Source organism: Coenobita brevimanus, chromosome 104, assembly GCF_032717465.1.
Source record: "Coenobita brevimanus isolate Jiangsu-jjx chromosome 104, ASM3271746v2, whole genome shotgun sequence".
Taxonomy (NCBI): Eukaryota; Metazoa; Arthropoda; class Malacostraca; order Decapoda; family Coenobitidae; genus Coenobita; species Coenobita brevimanus.
The window spans coordinates 39,777,134-39,803,613 of record NC_137057.1 but is presented as its reverse complement, the minus strand read 5'-3'; the positions used below and the strand labels follow the sequence as shown (position 1 = coordinate 39,803,613).

Sequence of the window (26,480 nt, the reverse complement as noted above, 5' to 3'; positions counted from 1 at the left end):
TGGCACACAGAGAAGTGTTATGGACGGACGGACGCACCCACCCACGCACGGACGGACAGACCAGTCACTTAATGCTTCCTCCATCTCAGGTGGCCGGAGGGATAATAATAATAACAGCACTATAATAATAATAATAATAATAATGATAATAATAATAATAATGTCATAGTAGAGATGATAATAATAATAATAATAATAATAATAATGATTATTATTATTTTTATTTTTATTATAATGTCATAATAATAAAAGTAATAATAATAATAGTAATAATAATATTAATAATAATAATAATAATTCATTCATTGCCAGACGCCATGTATCCCAAACGGGGTGGCCAATAATAATAATAATAATAAAGTAGATGCCTCATAACCTTGTGACCTTGTCCATGAGCTGGTGCACAGCCTATAAATAAACATCCAGCTTAACCCAATTATCGAGTATCGTCAAATTAAGCTACACAGTTTTGACGTGCCAGCTGATAATATCGCAGAAATAGCTGACTGTTTATATGCTATCAACACAGCGTGGAAAAAGGTGATAAATAATGGGAGGTTTATGTTGGTATATGTGTTTGTATCTATTTTTCTGTCCGTCTATGTATGATTCATATTAAAAAGTACTGAAGCAGAGATAATTTATATTGGTATTTGTCTTTGTCTCTTTGTATTTATCTGTATCTCTTCAATATTTTTCTAACTGTGTCTGCCTGTCTGTCTATGTATCTGTCTCTTTGTATATATTTGTCTATCTATTTGTCTGTTTTCTAGCTGTCAGTCTGTCTGTTTCTCTATCAATTTATCTCTTTGTGTACCTGTCTCTATCTTCGTGTCAATATCTATCTAGCTATCTCTACCTGTCTACATGTTTGTCTGTCTTTTGATGTTTACCTATCTGCCTGTTTTTCTATCTGTCTGTTTTTCTATTTCTTGTATCTTTTGCCGTCTTTCCGTCTGCCGTTATATTTACCTTTCTCTACAGGTAAAATTATTTGTAAAGGTGACACAGCGCCGGTGTTACATTTTGCTATTTATCTGTCAGCCTGTTCGATATATCTTCATTCGTTTGGCTGCCTATATACTTACCTGTCTATTTGTCTATCTTTTTGTCTGTCTGCCTATCTATTTGTCTATCTGCATACCTACCTACAACTTCCTACGTCCCTTCCAATCTGTCTCTGTCTCTCTCTACCTACGGTATGGATATCCCCCCACCCATCCATCCACCCCAAAAATGCAATAACGATATATGATAAGTGATCCATTTTGGCACTGAAACAATCAGTTAGACAATGTATCTATCTATCTCCGTCAAAGCAAAACAACTATTGGCAAAACCGAAGTGTCACACAAATAAGTTTTCAGCTACCTCACACAGAATGCGGTTTATAGCCACTCATATACGAGCCGCTGACACAACAGAACATGGACCAAATCAAAATCAATATATATATATATATATATATATATAAAACTCTACCTTTCCTCAACAAATAAAACGAATTCGCGTTATGTATCATATTCGAAACTTTGTTTTTTTATTTAACATCCAGTCAATATTTCTCTGACGGAATGACAGAGGACTAATATCAAAATCAAAATATCCAGGGCGCTTTCTCCCATGCACACATCCCGTTAAATTGCTTAACGAAATAGAATTATTGTTATTAGTTTGTGGAGAAAATTTAAAATGAGGTGGAACCGTGGAAGTGGAGAAAAGAACGACGAGACGAGGATGAGACGGAGGAATTGGTAGAGAGGTGTTTGAGTGAGGATGGTGTGTGTGTTGGAGAGGGGACAACCAGATGACAAAGAACAGGGTGACACTGGTGCAATTAATTTGTGGCCACACCTTCCGGGATTAAGGCGTCTGGCTATTGAATGTGTATACTGTATATTCATTTTTGAGTTGTCATTTACTGTATGCTCTCATCTTCGTACTCCTTCCAAACATAAAAATTTGACATTATCAGTACAAAATAAGCATCTCATCATTCAAACTCATTTCTCCTATTTACATTAACAGTGTGAGTTACATTTACCATTTTCAAGATGTCCACTTTCTCCTGTTTTATTCTTAATAAACCTACTGAATTTTTAGGGCGTTATACTTTGGAACTGCTAACTAATCAGTGTAAAACAAATATATCAGATGCCTTCATTTTCCCCGAACTCTTAAGTGCAATACGAGTTATTTTATATTTGTGACACTGCTTTGGTTTTGTTTGTCAAATTTTGAGGATAAAACTACAGATGGATCAGTGCAAAATCTAAAAATCAAAATGTCTTTTTACCTTCTTTCTGTTTCATCTGATATAATCGTGTCATTATTTGCCGATGTCAGTTTCATAATCTTCAGGATGCTTCTCCCCCCCCCCCATTTTCCTTAAGGCGAACTTTTAAAATGTACGCCACATAAAGGTGAATCAATGCAAAATCAGGTTATCAAAAGAACTTTCATTCCTACATCCACAGGTTTTTGTAAACTGCACAGCCAAATCGAGTTATAATTATATTAAATTTGTAATTTTTTCCTTTTCTAGGTTTCCCAAGAAAAGGCGAAATTTGCTGATGCATCATAAGTCTGAATTAAACCTCTGAGTTGATAACCTTTTGTTTAGTCTTACTCTTTCCACCTCAGGATGATTTTGCTCAGCTTAGGAGAAACTTGTCCATCTAGACGGGTTAGATATATATTAACTTCATCCCCCCCCCCCTTGGCTGAATTAAATCGCCAGAAAGCAGCGAAACTAAATAAATGGACGTCACAGGAAATCAAGGGACATGGAAATTAATTGCCCGTAAGTGTTCCCATCACAGTGAGAACACATTTCTCCGCCTCGCACAGCCAAACTGAGTTATGTCCATCGTTTTCCAAGTATTCAGACTTGGACCTAGAAAGCATATATTGTGTTACTGCAGCAAGCATTGGAAACACGAGATTATGGTAAGCAAAATTACGGGTCTGGTTAAATAACGTTATACTTTCCTCCTTGTCAGTTTCCATAATGTTCCCGATATTTTGTGACAGACTAATGGAGACATATATACCTCTCTCTCTCTCTCTCTCTCTCTCTCTCTCTCTCTCTCTCTCTCTCTCTCTCTCTCCCTCTCTCTATACAATGTCAGAACAAACTACGCTATAGGACAGTTATGTGATATTATTTTTGTGGGGGGAATATAATTATGGATATAATTCTGAAGGCTATGTATGAGAGAGAGAGAGAGAGAGAGAGACTGATTCGATGCCTGCTTTTACCCACGATTGAACCTTACAACTACGTATGTCACTTTACCATGCGATAGAATTCTGAGCCATCCACTGAAACTGATATTGCTGCCAAGTTTTTTTTTTTTTTTTTTTTTTTAATCTTTCTATATATGATTTTGTCGGCCTTCATATGTAAGCTCATCTCTATATCGGTTTGTATGAATATGTTTCTGTCAGTTTACACTCTCACCAAAAGGTTCTCGAAGCTTGGGCCAGGATGGATATGAAAATGTGCGAGACGTTGCTTGCCATTTCGGCCAAGCCATTACAGTGATGTCTAGTGCATATCCATGCAATAATCATGTCTGACAGCAAACCCATTTCTGTATCCTCCTACTTTCTCTATATTCATTTCAAAGCCAAAGGTGGCTGTTGTGTATATATACACAACGACTTATCTTGCTCTCGTGTTCCTGAACTCGATTCTTCTGAATTCCCTACACTCTGGCTTCGGCTTTCCTGTCGATCTCTGACTAAATATATCTGCGCTGTTTACTTATCCCCTAATTTTACTGACTATGGAAAATTCTTCGACAATCATATTTCTACGATTGAACATATTCTATCCATTTCTCCTTTCTCTGAAATCTCCATTCTAGGAGATTTCAATATTCACCACCGCCTTTGGCTCTCCTCTCCTTTCACTGATCCACCTGGTGAACAAGCCTACATCTGTTCTATCCATAATGACCTACAGCAGACTGTACAGCATCCTACCCCTATCCCTGACTGCCTTGGAGAGAGCTCCAACATACTTGACCTCTTCCTTATAACTAATCCTTCTGCTTACACTGTTAATCTTTCCTCTCTGTTGGGCTCCTCCAATCACAACCTTATTAACTTAACCTGTCCTATCACTCTGGTATGGCCTGTGGACCCTCCAAAGAAACATCGACTGTGGAACTTTGGAGTTGCAGATTAGGAGGCCCTCAGGCAGTACTTCTTTGATTTTCCATGGAATGATTATTGCTTCCATGGCCGTGAGCCATCCGAGTGTGCCTTGCACATTACGGAGGTTATTCTCTCGGGCATGGAAGCATACATTCCCTTCTCATATCCTTTGACTAATGCAAGAAAGCCTTCGTTTAACCGCGCTTATTCTAATGCTGTCCGCAACAAGGAGAGGGCCAATGAAAGGTACCAGAGCCAATCCACCCCTGAATCACATCTTTTTGATGCTTCTGCCCGGAATCGTGCCAAGTCTGTTCTTTGCTGTGCTAAAAATAATTTCATCAGTGCTAAATGTTCTCAACTTTCCAACTCGAATTCTTCCTGCTCCTTCTGGCACCTTGCCAAACACCTTTCTAACAACTTTACCTCATCATCCTTCCCTCCTCTTTTCTACTCTAATAGTTCTGTAGCTATTTCTTGTACTGATAAAGCAGATCTCTTTGCTCAGACTTTCTCCTCCAATTCCACCTTAGACGATTCCGGTGCTGTTCCTCCATCACTTCCCCCCTCAGAGTTCCTCATGGCTGACATTAAAATTTCTTCAGCTGATGTATTTTCCACCATCACAGGCCTCAATTCTAACATGGCATATGGGCCTGATGGAGTCCCTCCTGTTGTCATCAATAACTGTGCTTCTGAGCTTACACCCTGCCTAGGTAAACGCTTTCATCATTGTCTATCAACTTGTACCTTTCCTTCTTGCTGGAAATTTGCTCTCATTCAGCCCGTCCCAAAGAAGGGTGACCATTTCCAACCTCCTAACTATCGTCCAATTGCATTAATAACATCCTGTATCTCAAAAGTTTTCGAGTCAATTCTTAATAGAAAAATTTTAAAACATCTTTCCTATCACAACATTCTTTCTGATCGTCAGCATGGGTTCCATCAGGGACTCTTCACTGGCGATCTTTTCACATACCTTTCAGACTCCTGGTCATCCTCCTCTCGGGACTTTGGCGAAAGCTTTGCCATTGCACTTGACATCTCAAAGGCTTTCAATCGAGTCTGGCATAAATCTCTTACGGTTTCTATCCCTCTATCTGTGCCTTCATCCATAGCTTCCTTTCTGGTCGTTCTATAGCCGTTGTCGTAGACGGTCATCACTCTTCTCCTAGATCTATCAACAGTGGTGTTCCTCAGGGCTCTGTCCTATCACCAGCTCTCTTCCTCTTATTCATCACTGACTTTCTAAGCTGTACATCTAACCCTATCAACTAGTATGCTGATGATTCCACCTTTCACCTTTCGATTCGGTACCCACAATGTCCATCTCAGCAGTTACTTCAACAAACAAGGGATGAGGCTATGGCACATCTAATGTCTAACTTGGCTTGTATCTCTGACTGGGGTTGTTTTTAATGCATCAAAGACTCAGTTCATACACCTATCAACCCAACAAAATCTTCCACAGGAGTACCCATTAATGATTAATAATATTCAGCTTAATACTGCATCATCGTTGAACAAGCTTTTGTTTCATTCACCTGGGACTTGTCTTGGAAAGATCATATTACATCTCTTGTAAATTCTGCTTCCAAGAGATTAGGTGTGCTAGGCCGACTCCGTTCCTTCTTTACCCCTGCATGGTTGTTGACTTTATACACGGGTTTTATCCGCCCCTGTGTAGAGTACAACTCTCATGTGTGGAAAGGCTCCCCACGTACAGCTCTTCTCAATAGGGTGGAATCAAGGGCTTTTTGTCTCATCAACTCTCCTTCTCTTACTGGCTCCCTTCAACCTCTGTCTCCTCGCCGCACTGTTGCATCTTTATCTCTTTTCTATTGCTACTTCAATGGTCACTGCTCCTCTGAACTGTCTTCATCCCTCCACCTCTATGACGGGCATGTAGCCCGTCTAGCAGCAAACTCTCATCCCTTTTCTGTCCAACTCTCAATCACTAGAATTGACCATTACTCCCAGTCCTTCATTTGTGCAACATGTCAGCTCTGGAACTGTCTCCCTCTGTCTGTATTTCCTGCTAGCTATGATCTCCAGTCTTTCAAACACAGTGTGTCCAGGGATCTCGAAATTATCGGATCTTGAATTTGTCTCTCTCTTGAATTTTGTCTTTCTCCTGGAATGAACAGTATTGCGGGCTCGTGGCCTTTGGTACCTTCTTCCTATCATAAAAAAAATTATTGTGTCAAAACTAATTCCTGAGACCGTAATATGTACATCTGCGGCACAGCTTTCAACTGATACTCCTATTACTATTAATCTATGAAAATGAAGGGTGCTAAAAATGAATGAACAACCATAGAGAGGTGAGGTGCCACATGCGGATATCAGGCCTCCATGAAGCAACCCCCATATATGATACACGTTTCAAGACAACGCTGAGCGTTGCATCCAAGAACAAGAGATGCTTGAAAGGACCACGTACCACACCTATATTTTAAGCCATTCCCATAAGTTGGCGTCGTGATATAATTTAATAATTGCGATTTGTATATAACATCGCTTAGGCTAACATCAAATTATTTATCCTCCTGAAGGGATAGAACGTGCTGAGGTAATTGTATTTCCGCAAATACAATCAACTAGTTATGCTATGGTGGAATAATCTGAGTACAGTATATACTGCTGCGACACTCCAACACTCCATTATACTGTACCTGTAATGAATATGAATCATGACTATCGACAGCTGAAGACGAATCAGTGTTATGATTACAAGACAGGCATGGGATATGAGCCACTGGCAACTCTTCCATTCACCTAGAGAATGGTTAATCAGGGTTACTACTTGCTAAACACACTGAGAGCTGTTTCTACACTTTGTTCCTATTTTCTCAGAATGCATGGTACTTACAGGCTTTAAGAATTTTTCATGAAAGTGTACCTGTCTATCTATATTTATCTACATACATCTGTGTATGTGTATCTCTATCTTGTCTATCTAATATACTATAGCACTAGCCGTGTGTGTGTGTGTGTGTGTGTGTGTGTGTGTGTGTGTATTTTGGGCAGCGATTGGTGAAAAAGATAACTAGATCTGATGTGAGAGGTGTAAGGCTGAGAGGAAGACCACGGATAGGATGGATGGACAGTGTGAAGAGAGCGCTGGGTGTGAGAGGGATGTCTGTTGAGCAAGGAAGAGTGGCTGTGCGTGACAGAAATAAATGGAGAGAAATTGTGAATGAATAAGTGATGACGCAGCCCTATGGGGATATTCTCCTGCATTTGGTCTGATCAGCTAGTCAGGTCAGGTGCGGGTAAGGGGATGAGTCTGTTATGATGTGGCAGGGGTAAACCAGCTCTGCTGTCGGGCCTTGCTGCAGATGTCACTGATTGCATTGTGCAGTTGACCCTTGTGCGGTGTGGTGCGGTGAGGATCTGTCCGTTCTCCCCTTTGGGGCTAAGATGCGAATGAATGTGTTTGAATGGATGAGTAAATGGGGAGTGTGTCGTCCTGTCTCGGCTACTTCCCTTTCCTTGGGGGAAGCAGCCTAGGTATATAGATAGATAGATAGAAACTACACATTCAAATCGCACCTAAATTGGCAAAAAAATCGCAAAAATTTCGCTGATGTGAAAAAACTTGGTCCCATCAAAATTGAAAACTTTTACTATATTTAATAAGCGATCATATTTTGGCCAAAAAACGCTGCTCCCGGCGCCCGGCATAGGATCTCCATAGAATTTTTTGCCCATAGCTACAGCTAAATTATACTATAGCAGTAGCCGTGTGTCTGTGTGTGTATTTTGGACTTGCGTTCGGACAACTTGGATTCCATTCCCGAAGCTGCAAATAACATGATCAATTGGTTAGCTGCAAAAAATCAAAGTCACAACGTTAGACTAGAACGTCACATAAACAACGATCATGGGCCCTTTGATGTCGCCTTGATGGCCGATAGTGACAACGTTAGACTAGAATAGCACATAAATCGGATTACCTGAAATGATCGCAACGCGTGCGAAGTGCGAGGATAAGAGTGAGAAGCACGAGAAAGTGAGCGCGCAGCACGAGAGCCCTCCACAGGAGCAAGTGCAAGGGGCCCAAAGGACCCACGAGCACTTGTCTTAGCTATTTAGTTATCTTTCAGTCAATACTTCTACCTGTCAGTCTGTATATGTCTATACCTCTACACATCCATCCATCTATCTAATTACCTATCTCCTCACTGGGATAGGGAGTGAACTGAGGACCGTTTGTATAGCTGGGTATGTGAATCACCCGGTCATTTGAGTGCCACCACATGAAGGCATCCCTCGTACTGAAGGTTATTGCTCTAATAAACTTGTGTGACTAATGATAAACTCTCAATTACCAGTAGTGAATTTTGTACGTAATTTGACCAATATTCACGATTTTATATATATTTCATTAATTTTCCAGCTGTTAAGTATTTTTCTTGAATGTTGTTGCTGTTGATAATTATAATGATGATGACGATGGAGGTTGTGTTGTTGTTGTTGTTGTTCTGCTTACTCTTCCATTCATTGTCCTCTGTCTTTGACTTTTCTATTTCTAATTTCGTTTCCTTCCTTCATCTCTTCCCGTTACAGTATCTCTTTCTCTTCTTCATCCTCTGTCATGGAGGGATGTGAAATTTTACAATAAAATGCTATGTAGGTATATAATCTGTTGACACAAGGTGAATCGCCTTGTGAAATCAAGAAGTAAATTTTACTTTATGCCGGCTTACTTCGCCAATTCTCTAATGACGAGAATTTTATAAACTTTCCCAACAGTACACAGTGGAGTCTACCTACTCACGAATGCTGTATCATTAGTACTGCTGGCCTCTGAGAAAGTGTTTTTACCCCCTGACAGTCAATAATGCTAATAATGGACAGGTCCTTGCTCGTGCTTAACTCCTGGCCGGCACAACGGATTTAAGTTAAATATGGAAGAACTGGCTTAAATACCAGTCGTGATTAAGAAGTTTGTGCGAACTGGGAGTAGCACAGTAAAGTAAGCTCAATGTGGAGAAATCATACACGATTCTACATTTACATTAAGCTCAAGAAAAGAACTGTAAATTAATTAATTACAGTGAAATAAATTTACGGTACATGAATCTCAAAAATTAATTCAAGAGGAGGATTCACTGTCGCAGGGGGACTAGTGAATTCAAATATCAAAGGAAATACACTCACTCATTCAAAAGCTAGTCTTAAAGCCTAGGAAACTGAACGGAAATACTGGTTAGTGGAGAGAACGGAGCTAGCTGTGTAGAGGCTGGGCGTCTCTGCTAAGGCACTGAAATTCACTGCCAAGGTCACTACAACCAATTACCAACTCGGTGGGGAGATACAGGGAATCGTTGAATTCTGGAGACTGTAGGCGCTACGATGAGGGAGCCTCCTCTCTCAACACTGGCACAATGACTCTACTCCCGTAGTTGCTCGGCACCAATTGAGTCCAAACTGGGTAAGGAGGGGGGATGAGAAATGGCCATGTTTACAGAAGTGGGCGTGGCCTAACTCCAATGGTCAACGGAGGCAAGGCGAACAATATACACACGCAATAAAATCACTCAGTGAAGCACTAATATCATGCATAAGAACAAGCACTTTTGAAGCAGCAACGAATGTTCTGAAAAACTAATCCGATCAAAGTGCATACAGGGACGGTTAAACTGAGTGATATACAGTGGGTTTTCCACTAAAGTTCTTGGTTTCCCACCATAATACAATGTCACGAATTTGTATAAATACAGTCTTGCAAATTCGTGACATCCTCTTCATCCTCATCATCTTCTCTTTCCTCTTCTTCCTCTTCTTTTTTCTTTTTCTCCTCCTCCTCCTCCTCCTTGGCCTTTTCCTCCTCCTCCTCTTCCTTAATATTATTGTTGGTTGTCTGTCTCATAACCCGAGAGAATCATATTATGTAACACGTGATACCGTAGTGTTGTCTCTGTCCCACTGCCTTGTGTTTTACCTCTCTCTCTCTCTCTCTCTCTCTCTGTGGCCTTCTCTTTTACACCCTCCTTATTACTTGCTCTCTTCCTTTCTTCTCTCTTCATACTCTCTTACCAGAACTTTCTACTTCTCTCCCTCCTCCAACAATGTCTTCTCTTTAGCTCCTCTCTCCTCATCTCCATTTTCCTTTTTCCTCCTCCTCCCCTCTTTAATGGCTACCCACCTTCAAATTCATTTTTATAGGGAACGTGATCCGAGTTTAAACCAGGCAGTATTTGCTTTCCCACCCATGCAGAGGACCAATAACATTTTTCCTAAGTATTTCGTAAGATGTTAGTTGACTTGATATTGAACACTTCTCACAAGTTTCGTAGACCTCAGATTACGAATTAGCTGAAGAATTGGTTCGACGTAACTACTCCAACCGATTTTTTTTCTTCTTGCTTGCTACCTCCAGGCGATTTTATTCAGCTTAGAGGACACTTTGCGGTGATGTGGTAAATGAAGAAGGCTGTGTTGGATCTCTGCTGACCAAAAGCTCTCTAGAAAGTTTAAAAATCGCCTGACGTCAGCCAGAATGAAACAAAAGTTTGTACCTTGGGCTCATGGTGTTAATATCAAACTTTTCTCTAACAACGATCTTAAGCTCGTTGTTGAAACGTTTACAGACTTGAGATGAAACGTTTCTTTGATATTCATAAGTTTAATTTTGCCTCAACCACAAGAGAGGCCAAACCTAGTTTATTCGTAACTGTCGCTCACTCACTCGGTCAATACCCTTCTTGAAGGATTAATCCTGTTAAGCTGCTGCCATGGAGTTATATTAGAGTTAGTCTTTCACTTCCATCGATATTTTTTTTTTCTGGCCTCACCCAGAATATTGTGTCTGTGGTGTGTCTGAGGTACGTATGGTGTGCATGTAGGGTGAGGCTGAGGTATATCTGCTGGGTGTGCCCAAAGGCAGAGGAAGCCACTGGGGATATTTTTGGATGATGCATACGATAGGGTGGGTGCGGCTATCAGAAGTGTCCGTTGTCATGTTATATTTATCCTCTGAGTAGGAGAGAGAGAGAGAGAGAGAGAGAGAGAGAGAGAGAGGAGGGGCACAGGCACATATTAACTGAGGTAAAGACAGACACACACACACACACACACACACACACACACATATATATATATATATATATATATATATATATATATATATATATATATATATATATATATATATATATATGAAAAGATAGGACAAATATGCCATTTCCAGTGGAGTTCAGTTTGGTAGGAATGGTTTGTTTTTGTCATCGTTAAGTCGCAGTCAGTTGAATCTCAATTGCTAGGTGTAATTGGTCATTGTCACCGAGAGGAATAGCTTGTTGTTTTTACGGTCGATTGAGTAGCATCCAGTTGAGTCCAAACTGGTAGGTATAATTGGTTTTGGTTGTAGTCGGTCTTAATCTGCTGCAGAGCCAGGGGGGAATCCCGTGAGCACTCTCTGCCCGTCGACGGCCCTGGGATACTATTGTATCCGTAGCAGAATCAAATATTTCTAATGTAAGACTATTTATCTCTCCGTTCAGGTGTTTGAAGGAGTTATAGTGACGATGATACGTTTTCTCTAATATCTTGCGTAATTCTGTTTTGAAAAATCCTTGACTGAGGAATTTTCTTGTGATCTGTTGGATTCTTATGGTAAAGTTTTCCAAATTTGTACTTGCCTTTGCACCCGTAGCAACTGAGACATGTATACACCGCACGTTGGAACTCTTGGTATGTTTCCCGACAAATTTGGGTATGATACACTTTCAAAATTATAACAATCTCTTTTGTCATAATATTTTGTTGATATAACTTTGTTTTCTTTTTTGATATTAATTTCCAAAAAGCTTGTATGGCAGTGGTCGGTGTTTTCTTTATTTAATACTAGCGCTTCCGGATATATTTCTTTTGTCCTTGCATTCATTTTTCCATCATTGTTTAAGGATATTAGATCATTAATGAATCGTCTAGTTTTGTTAAATTTCTTCGCTACTGAATATTGAACTTTAGACATTCGTTCCATCAACTTGAATTCATAACTATAGAAGTATAGATTTGCCATGAATGGGGCTGGTTCTGTTCCCATGGGTATTCCTATGCACTGTTTGAAAATCATATTTCCGCAAGTCAAAAAGCAGTTTTCTACCAGGTAATTTGTCATATCTATTATCTGATCCTCTTAGAACGTCAAGTTTTTTCCATCTCTTTTATTTATCCAGTATCCTTCGTGTTCACCTACTGCGATCAAATTCTTATTGAATTCTTTAAAAGCAACTTGCACTGTCCATTCCAACTTCTTGTTTATATCCTCGTGTTCGATCTTCGTGTATAACGTTGAAAAATCATATGTTGCTATGTTTCTTGCATTTCTTTTGTGGTTGATGGAAGCAATATCCTTTCTGCACATTTCTGAGTTATCACATGTCCACATACGGTTGATTCCTGTATATAAATTTAGTTTATAACAATATCTTCTGTGCTGCTTGTAAAACAATTTATAAATGTGTGATAGTTTCTTTGCCAGTGATTTTGTTGCACATACTCTAGAGGAAATCATGAATCTGAATTTTACAGGGTTTTCATGCATTTTTATTATACACAGAAATGTACACCCCATGAGAAAACTCAGGCCAGAGAAGGAGAAGGTTTTTCTCTCATCCACAAAAAAACACTGACAAGAGAGACAGTGGTGCCGGAGGGTGTCCGTGTTCTGATAGCACACACACACACACACACACACACACATTTCCTTTTCTCTTGCTCACCACCGAGAAAAAGGGGAAAATCCAATGCAAGGTGATTTACCTGGAGTAGAGAAAGTTATATTGGATTATCCACAGTGTTTAGTCGTTTTAATTTTTCTTATAAACCTTAATTACTCTTTTCCTTTTGCGTTTTAATAAGCCAGTGGCCAGTCACTTCCAGGCAAAATATTTCTTTCTTTCGACTGCCACTTTTGTGTGTGTGTGTGTGTGTGTGTGTGTGAAGGAAAAATCTTTGCTCATGGAGAAAATGTCCGTAGTCTAACAAAATTGTATGGTTGCGTTTTCCTTTCTGTGTTCAGACAAAGAAAGTTTCGTATCTCAAGGCTATTACTGAGAAAAAATAGTTGTTATATGAACAGATGTCAAAACGTTGTGACAAACACATTCTTTTATTTAGATGATGACAAGAAAGCAGGATGATCCATTAATACAAGACTCCATATCTGTAGCTGAAAAAGTATATGTTATAACTGATAGCACTCTTAACATATCATAAGAAAAGCACATTTCAGTGTATGATATATATATATATATATATATATATATATATATATATATATATATATATATATATATATATATATGTGTCCGACTCTGGGCATAGGCTTCACAGCCTGCTTTCAAGGCCCAGCAGTCCTCCTACATACCATTCACCTCTACATGTCACCACTTTGGCGCTAACACCCACCGTCCATATTGAATACATGCTAGGGCTGTCTCATACAGGACTGGTGTATTGGTATTAGCGGGGGTATTTTTACGACATGTCGGCGGGTCTTCTGGTAGATCAGTAAAGCCTGATTTAATGAAATTCAAATCCTTAAACTGTTCCCTGCCCCAGCCGGGATTTGAACCTGGGTCCGTTGGGACCACACGCCACCTCTCTACCGGTTGAGCCACCGCCTCCCCCAGTCTCATATGTGAAAATAAATAAATTGCGAGAGTCAAATTACACACCCCTTTAATGAATTACACTTGATGAAAGAAAAAAATGGGCGAAATTTCACTGACCTATTAGGAGGGGAAGGCTCCCCTCATCGACCTTGTTTATTTGACCCGATATGAACAAATGGAAATGCTCAGTATTAATCATTCTAGAATGAAAGAATGAAATGTAAATTCTTTCTAATGACCAAATTAAAGGAAATGGAAATTCTTTCTAATGGCACATTTCATTTCGAGAGACAGAAGATCTTTTTGTCTGCTGCGGGGAACCGCTGGCGGTAGTATCTGACGACTTGGTACACGAGCTGCCGTTCCTCCTCTTTTTTTGTCAGGCCCTCATTGAAATCTTCTGCCAGTTTCACCGCCTGTTCTGCCACGTCGTTCACAGACTTCAGCAATGGTGCACATCCTTCGAGATCTTTGTTTTTTTTTTTGAACCGGCAGCTTCAGGCAGTGAAAAAGGTTTTGAGTCTTTTTCGTGACCAAGGTGCTCAAATCCGACCGTCTCACGGTCAAGGCCCTCTTTCTCTCCAGCTGACGCAGATCTTTTGGGTTTTCGGTCTTCCTGTGCAGGTTTTGGGTCTTCGCTTAGGTACCAGAGGTGGCCCCAGAATTTCGTCAATGCGGTGATACCTACATCATGATCCACTGCCTTGTGCTGCTCTAGGTCCCTCCAACAGCTCCAGGTCATTGACGGGTCTGTCCACCGTCAATGGAGCAATAAAACCACCTCAGGAGGTAGATGGTGACGGCTAAGATGTTTATCCTGCGTAGTGAACGGACCTCGTGAGCGGTCAGGCTTCAGAAGTTGAACATCTTCAGACAGTAAATGCCTTTGGCCATCAACCTGGCCCAGTGGTATGCTCCAGGATGATTGTACCAGAGATCTTGTTTGCCATGACCATCGAGGAAGACCAGAGTGGGGATCAGGAACTCCTGGTAATTGTCTCTCAGGTGGCCAACTTCAAGCTGTTCTTCAGTGAAGTGGGCAATCTGCTCTTTTTTCAATGCCACCCATTCCAAAAGGATGTCACTTGGGCCATCGCCATTGAACTCCCAGTGGGATTTGAAGCTAGTGAACAGTGCAATTTCGAGGCTAGAAGACCTGAAGAACAGGTCAGTAACTGAGGTGATTACCAATTCCATCATCTGGTATCTGCAAGCCAGGAAAAGAACATGGCGGTCCAATTGGTCCTGGATAATTAGTATAAGGTAGAGAGTAGCCATTCAGCAATATAACACATGGTTTGAGGGGACCCTTAAAATTAAAGTACGCGGATGAAATTCATCTTGCTGGCATGTTTTCATGAATGGAACAAATTAGGGGTGTGTGCATGAAAAACTTCTGGAACAAAAAAAATTGGGACACCCTAATTTATCTCTCTCTCTCTCTCTCTCTCTCTATATATATATATATATATATATGTGTGTGTGTGTGTGTAGTACATGGGAGTGCCCATCATCCACTCACTCAATGTAGAGTGATGCCCTATGAGCTCTACACTAAGTAACAAGTCAAATGGTTTCCTGTACCCAGGAAACCATTTACCACGCTGGGTGGTAACCATATAACCGGGGTTTCTGGCAGGATTAAGTGTCCCCCAGATTTCCCTATCCAAATCACTTAATCATGGCTGTTGTTTCAGACAGCCTCGGAGGGCCCAATACCTGCCCAGGGCCCCAACCAAATGGGCAGACTCGCGTGGCCATGTGGAATGTGAGAGGTGTGAATGAGGAGAGCAAGAGGGTGGAAGTGGTGAATTTGTTCAAGAGTGCGAGATATGCTGTGATGGCATTGTGTGAAACGAAGATGAAAGGGTGCGAAGTGGAGGAGTGGGGGAGTGTGAAATGTGTAAGATCGGGAATGAATGGGAGAGGAAGATGTAAGGAAGGAGTTGGTTTGCTGATGAATGAGGTGTGGCAGAGTGGAGTGAGAGACTACAGATGTGTCAGCTCGAGGTGTGTGTATGTCAAGTTCAAGTCTGAGAAGGTGAAAGTAGCACTGATTGTAGCGTATGCACCGTGTGAGGACAGTAGTGAGAGAGAGAAAGACAGGTTTTGGGATGAGCTGGGTGAAGTACTGGGAGAAATGCCCAGGAGCTATGAAGTGATTGTGATGGGGGATATGAACAGAAGAATAGGCACTGGTCCTGAGGATGACATAATGGGTTGTTATGGAGAACCAGGAGAAAATGATAATGGGAATTGACTAAAGGATATGTGTCACAAGAGGAGGTTGTGCATTTGTAATTCGTATTTCAAACACAAAGATGCACATAAATATACATGGTATAGATGAAACTGGGATCATGTTGAAAGAAGCCTGATTGATTACATGCTTGTAGAGACGTCGATGATGGAAATGGTTGCTGATACGAGGGCTGTGAGAGGATGATGTGGAGGTCTGTCAGATCATATGATTGTGGTATGCAAGATCAAGCTGAGAGGAGTGAGGTGGATCAAGAGAGAGAGGAGCAGTCAGGGAGAAAGACTGAAAGTTGAGAAGCTGAGAATCTAAGAAATGGCAAATGATTACAGAACCAAAGTAGAGGATGAGTTAGAATCAGTGAACTGGAATTAATTGGATCTGGACAGCCTGTGGAATGCTTATAGGGATTGCTTAGTTAGGAATGTTATAGTGGTGTGTGGTGTGGCAAGAGTAGCAACAAAAAAGAAGGGTACGGCATGGTGGGATGAGGAGGTTAACCCGCCCCATCCCGACCACTTTTCCACCACTGACTCCCCCCAATCCTGACCATTTTTGGAAAAAATTTTTTTTGGCTCAAACCTCTGCTTTTGGTGAGAAACATCGAAAAATCATAGAGAAATTGCTCACCTGGGGTTTAAAATACTCGATACACGTAGCAGTACCTCCTCACCTTACTGTGTTTTCTATCAGGCTGGCTCCAAAGAAAACGAGTTCTGTGGGAGTGTAACCATTCCACACCACTCATAAACAGTATTTATTTATTTATTTGGTACGAATTTATATGTAGTACAAGAGAATATTGGTTTTCACACAGTAATGTAAGCAATATAACCATTGTTTCACTCATGAAACACATCAACATACCTGACCTTTTTTGGCGACATTACCTAATCATCATTTCTGACTGTTTCTTCCTCTAATGCTATGTAAAGTTTGTCCTCCACATTGTCATCGATTGGGGAATCACTCTAGCCCTGAATTTCGTACCGTGGCATGACATGGCTTTACTGGCTATGTCACTGGTAACAGGTGAATTGCTGAGACAATGCCGTGCAGGGGGGGGGAGGTCATGCTGGGTAAGGCATTGTCCCTGCCTGGCATCTTGTGGAGGAAGGTGTTCCGTGTATACGTACCAAAAATCACTCACGAATATTGAAAACTGTGCAAATTAGGCCCCTTGCAATTGATTCACATTTATGTACGTCAACGGGATTGGCAGTGACAAAACGTGTGGACGTTAATTCACGTCGACGGGACACCGCGGATTAAGAGAGAGGTGAAGGACAAGAGGAAGAAGTAGCTAAAGTGGTTACAGGATAGGGGTTCAGTTGAGATAAGAACTGAGTATATCGAGAACAAGAAGCACGTAAAGAGGCTAATGAAGAGGAAAAAGGAGGAGGTAAATGATGATCTGGGAAGAATAATGAATGCGAACTACTCTGAAAATAGGAAGTTATTCTGGAAAGAGGTGCAGAAATGTTGAAGTGAAAGTGGAAAGAAATGTGATGATGTGAAGGATGCAGGTGGTAGGTTACTAACCCATGGAGATGAAGTAAGGATCAGATGGAAAGAATATTTTGAAAGCCTGATGAATGGGAATAGAGAGAGTAGAGTGGTTGTAAACATGATTGGTTTCGAGGGTTTGCAGATATAGAATGCAGCGCCAGGAGACGTGACACTCGCACAAGTGAAGAGTGCTGTGAAGCAGCTGAAAAATGGGAAAGCAGCTAGGGTTCATGAGGTGTATGCAGAGATGCTTAACCCGCCCCATCCCGACGTTTTCTGGGCAGTGGTACGCCCCAGTCCCGACATTTTTGGACCTTTTTTTTTTTTGGCTCAAACATCCGCTTTTGGTGAGAAACATCGAAAATTCATTGAGTAATCGTTCACCTGAGGTTTAAAATACTCGATCTAGGTACGAGTACCTCCTTACCTGACTGGGTTTTCTAACAGGCTGGCACTAAAGAAAACGAGTTCTATGGGAGGGTAACTATTTTATCCACTCATAGACAGTATTTATTTATTTACTTGGTACGAATTTATATGTAGTACAAGAGTATATTGTTTTTCAAACAGTAATATAGGCATTATTAGCATTGTTTCACTCACTAACTCATCACCATTCATAACCTTTTTTTCCCACATTACCTGATCATCATTTCTGACTGTTTCTTCCTCTAATGCTATGTAAATTTTGTCCTCCACATTGTCATCGATTGGGGAATCACTCTGGCCCTGAATGTCTTTATTGGCCAGGTCACTGGTAACAGGTGAATTGCCAAGACAATGGTGTGCAGGGGGGGGGGAGAGGTTATGTGGTGTAAGGCATTGTCCCTGCTTGGAATCTTGTAGAGGAATAGAGGAAAGTGTCCCGTGTATATGTGCCAAAAATCACTCGCAAAATCACTCGCGAAAATTGGAATTTGTGCAAATTAGGGACCTTGCAATGTTGCCGTGTTAATTCACATCTCCGGGATATGAGTGCACATCATGTGAAGACGTGAATTCACGTCTCTGGGACGCAGCGGGTTAAGTGTAGTGGAGAGAGTGGAATGAAGTGCTTGTTGTAGATTATGTAAGAAGGCATGGATGAGTGAAACTGAGCCTGCAGAGTGGAAAAAGGCTGTACCCCTGTACAAAAATAAAGGTGAGCGAAGTGAGTGCAAGAATTATCGGGACATAAATTTATTGAGTGTGGTAGGGAAGGTATATGGAAGATTTAATGTAGAGAAAGTAAGAGAGATATCGGAAGTCCTAGTGAGTGATGAACAGGGTGGCTTTAGGAGTGGCAGAGGATGTGTGGATCAAGTATTTGCAGTGAGACAGACAGGAGAGAAGGCTTGTACCATAAGGTGTTTATGGCATTCATGGATCTGGAAAAAGCATACTTCAAAGTAGACAGAGAGGGATTGTGGAAAGTTTTGCGCATTCCTTCTTTACCCCTGCACAATTGTTGACTCTATACAGGGGTTTTATCTGCCCCTGCGTGGAGTACAACTCTCATGTGTGGGGAGGCTCCCCACATACAGCTCTTCTCAATAGGGTGGAGTCAAAGGCTTTTCGTCTCATTAACTCTCCTCCTCTTACTGACTCCCTTCAACCTCTGTCTCTTCACCGCACTGTTGCATCTTTATCTCTTATCTATTGCTACTTCAATGGTCACTGTTCCTCTGAACTGTCTGCATGCATTCCTCGACCTCTATGACGGGCGCGTAGCACCCATCTAGCAGCAAACTCTCACCCTTTTTCTGTCCAACTCTCTAATGCAAGAGTTAACTGCTCCTTCCAGTCCTTCATTTATGCAACAGGTCAACTCTGGAATTGTCTCCCTCTGTTTGTATTTCCTGCTTCCTATGATCTCCAGTCTTTCAAACGCAGTGTCTCCAGGCATCTCGAATGGATCTTGAATTTGGCTCTCTCTTGTATTTTGTTTTTCTTTTGGAAGGAACTGTTTGTGGGCTCGTTGCCTTTGGTTCCTTCTTCCTCACATGAAAAAAAAAAAAAAAAAAAAAGATGGTAAGCTGCTAGGTGCTGTCAAAAGTTTTCATGATGGTAGCAAAGCATGTGTAAGGGTTAATGGGCATCTAAGTGAATGGTTCACGATCGGTGTGGGCGTGCGACGAGGTTGTGTGATGTCCCCATGGTTCTATCTATCTATCTATTGCCAGACGCCTCAATCCCGTTTGGGGTGGCCACAAACAAATCGCCTCCAAGTCGCCCTGTCCCCCGCCACTTCACTGCCCTGCTCCCAACTCACACCCCCCTCTCTCATATACCTCTCCACCCCATCCCTCCATCTCATCCTCGGCCTCCCCCTCCCTCTTCCCCCCTCCACCTCACTCACATACACTCTCTTCGTCAGTCTTTCACCCTCCATCCTCTCCACATATCCAAACCACCTCAGTGTGTTCCTCATAACACTTCCTATCACATCCACATCCACACCACAACACTCCTTTATATCCTCATTCGTCAGCCTGTCTCTCCACGTGACTCCACAGGCTCCTCTTAAATAACTCATTTCCACTGCTCTCACTCTTGACTTGTGTCCTTCCAACAATGTCCAAGCTTCACTTCCGTACGTTAGAGTTGTTATCACAATACTGTCATGTAGTAACTTTTTCACTTCCATGCTCACTTCCCTGTTTATTATCACTGCTTTCAAAGAACCAGCAACCTTTCTTCCCTGCTGTACCCTTTCAAGCACTTCACCCTCCAAACCTCCATCCTTACTCAACACACTACCCAAGTACTTAAACGTACTCATATTTTCCAATTCCTCACCATCCAACCTCGCTGTACATTCACTAACTTCACCTCTCTCAAAGACCATCACTTTACTCTTCCCTACATTCACCTTTAGATTCCGTTTCCTACACACTCTCTCAAACTCATCCACCAAGCCTTGCAGCTCCCCTTCGTCTTCACTCAACAACACAGTATCATCTGCAAACAACAGTACAGGGAGTTTCCAAACACTATCCTCTCTCACCAGGGCCACTCCAACATCCACTACCCTACCTTGTACCTCTTTTATTACCCCATCCATGTACAGATTGAACAACCATGGAGACATGACACATCCCTGTTTCAACCCAACTTTCAAAGAGAAAAATTCACTTAGTTCACCATCCACACGCACTGCAGCCTTCGCACCATCGTACATACTCTTCACAGCATTCAACAACTTCCCATCTACTCCATATATTCTTAACACTTTCCACAATCCTTGTCTATCCACCCTGTCATATGCTTTCTCCAAATCCATGAAAGCCGGAAACAACTTCTTTCCCTTCTCTAGAAACTTTTCCACTAAAGATCTAAGAATGAATATCTGATCTATACAACCTCTTCCCTTCCTAAAGCCTCCCTGTTCTTCTCCAACTAATTTCTCTGTTCTTTCTCTAACTCTGTCTATAAGTATCCTACCATACACTTTTCCTATTATACTAAGAAGACAAATGCCCCTATGATTACCACACACTTCTTTTTCCCCTTTTCCTTTGTACAAGGGAATAATTATACCTGACTTCCAATCCTCCGGGACTCTACCTTCCTCCCAGGCCAATCTGCACATCTTCCACATCCATTCTACTACTATCTCTCCCCCATGCTTCAGCATTTCACCACACACTCCATCAATTCCTGGGGCTTTCCCCGATTTAACTTTCTTCATTGCTTCCACAACTTCTATCCTACTGATTTCTTCCTGTCTTCTCACCTCTGTCCTTCTCCCAGCCATTCCCCAGCCACTTATACTCGCATTACTTCCATCCTCTACGTTCAACAATTCCTTAAAGTGTTCTCTCCATCTGCTCACTTTTTCTCCCTTCTCCACTAGTAATCTACCATTTTTATCTTTCACTCCCCTGCTAACTTCACTTCCACCCTGTCTTACTCTTTTTACTTCTCTCCAGAACATTTTCTTACAGTCCCTCCACTTTGCACTCAAATTCCTTCCAAATTCCTCATCCACTCTCTTCTTACTCTCTCTTACTAATCTTTTCACCTCTCTTTTTCTTTCCACATATAACTCTCTCTTCCGCCTCTCAACTTCTTCCACGCCCCTACTTCTCATCCATTCATTGTATGCTTTCTTCTTTTGTGCCACAGGCTGTTTCACCTCTTCAGTCCACCATGCTGTTCCTTGCACCCCCCTTCGTCTTCTCTTCCTTCTACACACCACATCACATGCTGCACATATTTCTTCTGTAAATATCTTACACACACCTTCCACGTCTCCCATCTGCTCCAATTCATATTTGCCCAATCGTTCCTCCACTTCTCTCTTATACTCTGCCTTTTTCTCATCCTCTTGTAACCTTTCCACTCTCCTTGCAACTACTCCTTCCTCTCGTCTTTCCCTTCTTTTATTCCTCCATCTTACTTGCATTCTAATTCTGGCCACCACCAAGTAGTGGTCAGAAAGTCCACTCCCCCAACCTCTATACACTCTTGCATCCTTTGCACATCTTCTCATCCTTTCATCCACACACACATGATTAATTATTGCCTTCCTTTCATTCAGTTCACCACCCACTCTTCTCATCACTCGCCATGTATACCTGTGGATCATTTTATGCCTGAAGATGGTATTGGCTTTCACCAACCCCCTCCCAGCACAAATGTCCACTAACGCACTCCCATTCTCATCTATCTCGGCAGGCACACCCCACTCACCAACTATTCCATCCACCTTCACATTCCCAACTTTACCATTCATATCACCAATCAAAAACACTCTCTCATTCCTTCCAAACTTTTCCATGCACATTTCCACATTTGTCCAGAGCTCTTCTCTCACTCTTCTAGCACGATCTTGCGTTGGTGCATACACACACACAATCGCCCACATTTGTATTCCAACTTTCAACTTTACCCACACAATCCTTGACCCAACTGATCCATACTGTCTTATGCTCCTCTTCCATCTTTTACTCACAACTATACATACTCCTTCCTTTGCCCTCTCATTCTCACCTGCTCCTGCACATATACCCCATCCATACTCCCATTCTCTCACACTTTCTTCTTTCCATTTTGTTTCAGTTATTCCACATACATCCACTTTCGCACCCTCAAGCACCTGGACAATCTCTCTTTCTTTCACCTCATCATTCGCTCCTCTTACATTCCATGTACTCATTACCAAGTCCTTTGTCCGATCCTGGATCGTCATCGTTTGGTCAGTCCTTGTCCGAGGCTTCTTCCCCATGGTTGTTCTATATATTTATGGATGGGGTGATGAGAGAAATAAAAACACGAGTAATGAAGAGAGGGATGGCATTGGTAATGAATGATGTTAGATGGAATATCTCAAATTTGTTGTATGCTCATGATGCAGTACTGCTTGCAAGTACCAGACAAGAACTTGGTAGCCTAGTGCAGAGGTTTGCTGATGCGTGTGAGTGTCGTGCCTTGAGAGTAAATGTACAGAAGAGTAAAGTGATGGTTATTGAGAGAGAAGGTATCTCCCAATGTGATGTCACAGTGAATGGAGAGAGACTGGAATTGGTGAGAGAGTTCAAATACATTGGTACAGTGATAGAAAAGAGAGGAAAATGTGCAAAAGAAGTTGAAAGTAGAGTGACACAAGGAAGAAAAGTAGCTGGTGCAATGGAGGCCTTGATAAGAAACAGAAGCTTGAGTGTTGCAGCTGCACGAGGCTTACATGAGGGAGTGTTAGTGCCAACTTTAACATATGGGTGTGAGACTATGGTGTGGCATGAAAATTAAAAGTCAAGAGTAAAAGCAATGGAGATGGGACTGCTGAGGAATGTATGTGGAGTACAGAGGGTGGATAGGATACGAAATAATGTGATTCGAGAAAGGTGTGGAGTGAGGAAGTCGGTGGACACCAGAATCGAAGAGAGTGTCCTGAGATGGTATGCTCATGTGGAAAGAATGGATAACAATAGAGTGGTGAAAAAGGTATACCTGAGCTAATTTGAAGGAGGGAGGAGGCGAGGTAGGCCACGGAGACGGTGAAGAGATATGGTGGATGAGTGTCTGAGGAAGAGAGGTTTGGAAGTCGGTGAGGCTAGGGAACTGACATGAGATCGAGCTGGCTGGATGAATGTTGTGAGGAGAAGTGCATGATCAGGGATTTTGGCACCCCTTGTGAGCACGGCAAAGTCCGGATTGACTCAATCGAATACGTTTGTGTGAAGCTGCAGAATGTGGTGAATGTTTTTGGCGTATCCGGTAAAGCCAGGATTGCGGGGGCTTGAATGATGAGTGAATGGAAACGTGGCCTGTTGGATTGGGCAAGTTTGTGCTGTCTGGACATTACTACTCCTGCCCTTGGGTGGGAAAGGAGGTCTGGATGATGATGATGATGATGATATATATACCGTATATATATATATATATATATATATATATATATATATATATATATATATGCTCAGAGAGATGTAGACGAATATATATATATATATATATATATATATATATATATATATATATATATATATATATATATATATATATATATGCTCAGAGAGTTGTAGACAAATATTCCTTTCTCAAAGTTTGCTACGGGAAAAAGCAACTATTCAAAAACGAGATCACTTATGTACCCGAAAGAAAAATACATGATTTTTGAGAGAAGACACTATCTCCTGAATAATTTCATAACAATTGTTCTGTTTTCTAGAATCATACTTTTAATAAATAAGTAAATAAATAAATACAGCTATCTAACAAAACCATTGATCTTGTTCACGGAGAAATATATTGCATCGACTACCTTGATAATCATTTTTTTTTTAAACCTCGATAATAATTCCACGTCATTTTACGGACATTTATCATTACAGTTTGATTACTTATATTACTCATGCTACCGATTGCTTTATTTAACTTCTCTGTTCAAACTCAGTGACAACTTTTTCAATTTATTTTCCATCTCATGACAACTGTATATAGTTTACGATTGGCTTTTTCTTTACTGGAGGGGTTACATATAGTCTTGATAAACCCCTTCTGTACGAGACACCTTTCCCTATTCACACAAGAGTACACAACATAGGAAGTACAGATAATGCAAGGTGTAAGAGCCCATACCCAGATTGTCTGCAGAAAAACAAAACTAATTTTACTAAAATCTAACCAATGTATAACACAAAACTATAGTTACGAGGAGGGCTCTCCCTCATCCATCACACTATCTGGTAAACCAGCTGGGAAAAGATGGAAAAAGCACTATACTTATTAGAAAAAACGATGAAACTTCTATAGGAGAGGCAGGAGAGGAACGACTATGCACTACTGGTATGTAATATGCACTGTGCTGAATAAAACTTTCTGGTAACAATGGAAATAAATTAGATTGTCACCCGGAATCAAGGAGTTAAAGACCTGCTGTTGTGAAGAACTTATAAGCCTTCTTCATTAGCTCGTATAATCCTATGGACTAAAAAATAAGGGGGGGGGGGAAGGAAACATCAAATATGAAAAAAAAAAAAAAAAAAAAACGATCAATCACACAAGTCCTTTTATCTGGCTCATAGAGAATTTTTTTTTTTTTTTTCGTCGTTAATTATCTGTTCGGATTTCTTGTCAGCCAATAAATAATTGGAACCAGAAATTTTCACAAAGTTCCGAGCTGCGTCAAGTCTATTATGTTCGATGTGGGAGGGAAAAGAGGGGAAGAAAATAGTGCAGGAATGGGTGTGGAGATGAGAGTGAGAGGGTGGGAGTGGGAGTGAGAGAGTGGGAGTGAAAGTTAGAAAATGGAAGTGAAAGAGTGGGATTGAGGGAGGAGGAGTGTGGGTGAATAAGTGAGAGTGGAAGTGAGTTGGGGTAAGTGTGACTAGGAGTGACCGGGAGTGTTAATGACTCAGAATGAAAGTGGGAGTGAGGGAGTAGGAGTGGAAAGTGCAAGTGTAACTGTGACTGGGAAGATTACATGAATTTGGTATAAAATCAGCCAGGAATGTAGCTGCTTTCAATTGTATCTTTTGTCTTGCTTAAAAGATATGGCAACGCTACTATTTCTAAAGCTTCCAGCATACCAGTACATTCAGATGCTAGTTTACATTCTGACATATATAATTTTTGGTTTAGGCGATATCACTTAAATTTTGCCATATCTTATTGGTACAAATTCTTTGTTCTGGAGAGTCTAGATTGCCTTCTTAATAATTTTCTCTATTTACTTATCTTTTTAAATATCATCCCATAATATCTGTACCAATATCCCCCTCTCAAGGATCGTCAGTACTCTTTGAACCATTCCCATCATTGGAAATAGCAGATGAACGTACTGGGGGAAACGATGGGTGCACAGTGGAGGACTCATGTCCTCCACCCTCCTCACACGATGCATAAATATTGACACTCAATATGGCGGTTGCTTTCCTGAGAGGAAGAGTCACTTTCTTCACTCACAATTAGTGATAATGTCACCTCAAGTTCTCTCCTTATTGCACTATCACTAAGGCCTTTTCTTCTCTGGTTTTTGGACTTCATTGGTGTTGAAGTCGGCAGCTGCAGGTGTTCAGCCAAGGATCCGGACACAGGGAAAACTTTTTGCATAGGTCTATCCATTACAGAGGTATGCAGGGAACTGGAGTATGACTCAGATGCATGCAGGAGGGTTGCCAGTGGCTGTATGTTGTGCAAATAACCCACAGAATATTCACACAATGCAACGAAACACTATATCACGTATACGTGTCACCCAGATGTCCCCGGAGCATCATGTATGCATGTCACTTGGACACGATGGGTTAACCAATCATAATAAGTGCCCCTTATACTTCTCAGGCCAAGAATGTATTTTTATTCTATTTATGCTACCATCAGACGATTTTTTCTTTTTCAGATGGAATTACTGAAATGGTGGGGTTAGATATTGCCTTCAAACCCTTTCCCAGGCACCCAATGAAATAATTGCAAATTCATTTTTTTTTTTTACCATA

The 26,480-nt window shown here is 41.2% G+C and overlaps 1 protein-coding gene across 1 annotated transcript in view; it reads right to left on the bottom strand.

Moving 5' to 3' along the window:
* Positions 1-449: 449 nt before the first annotated feature.
* LOC145416085 (uncharacterized) overlaps positions 450-26,480 on the bottom strand; it is a 119,841-nt gene continuing 93,810 nt past the window's right edge. The window contains exon 4 of the mRNA XM_080285177.1: positions 450-481. Coding sequence (XP_080141303.1) covers positions 450-481 — 32 coding nt within the window. The remainder of the gene's footprint in view (positions 482-26,480) is intronic.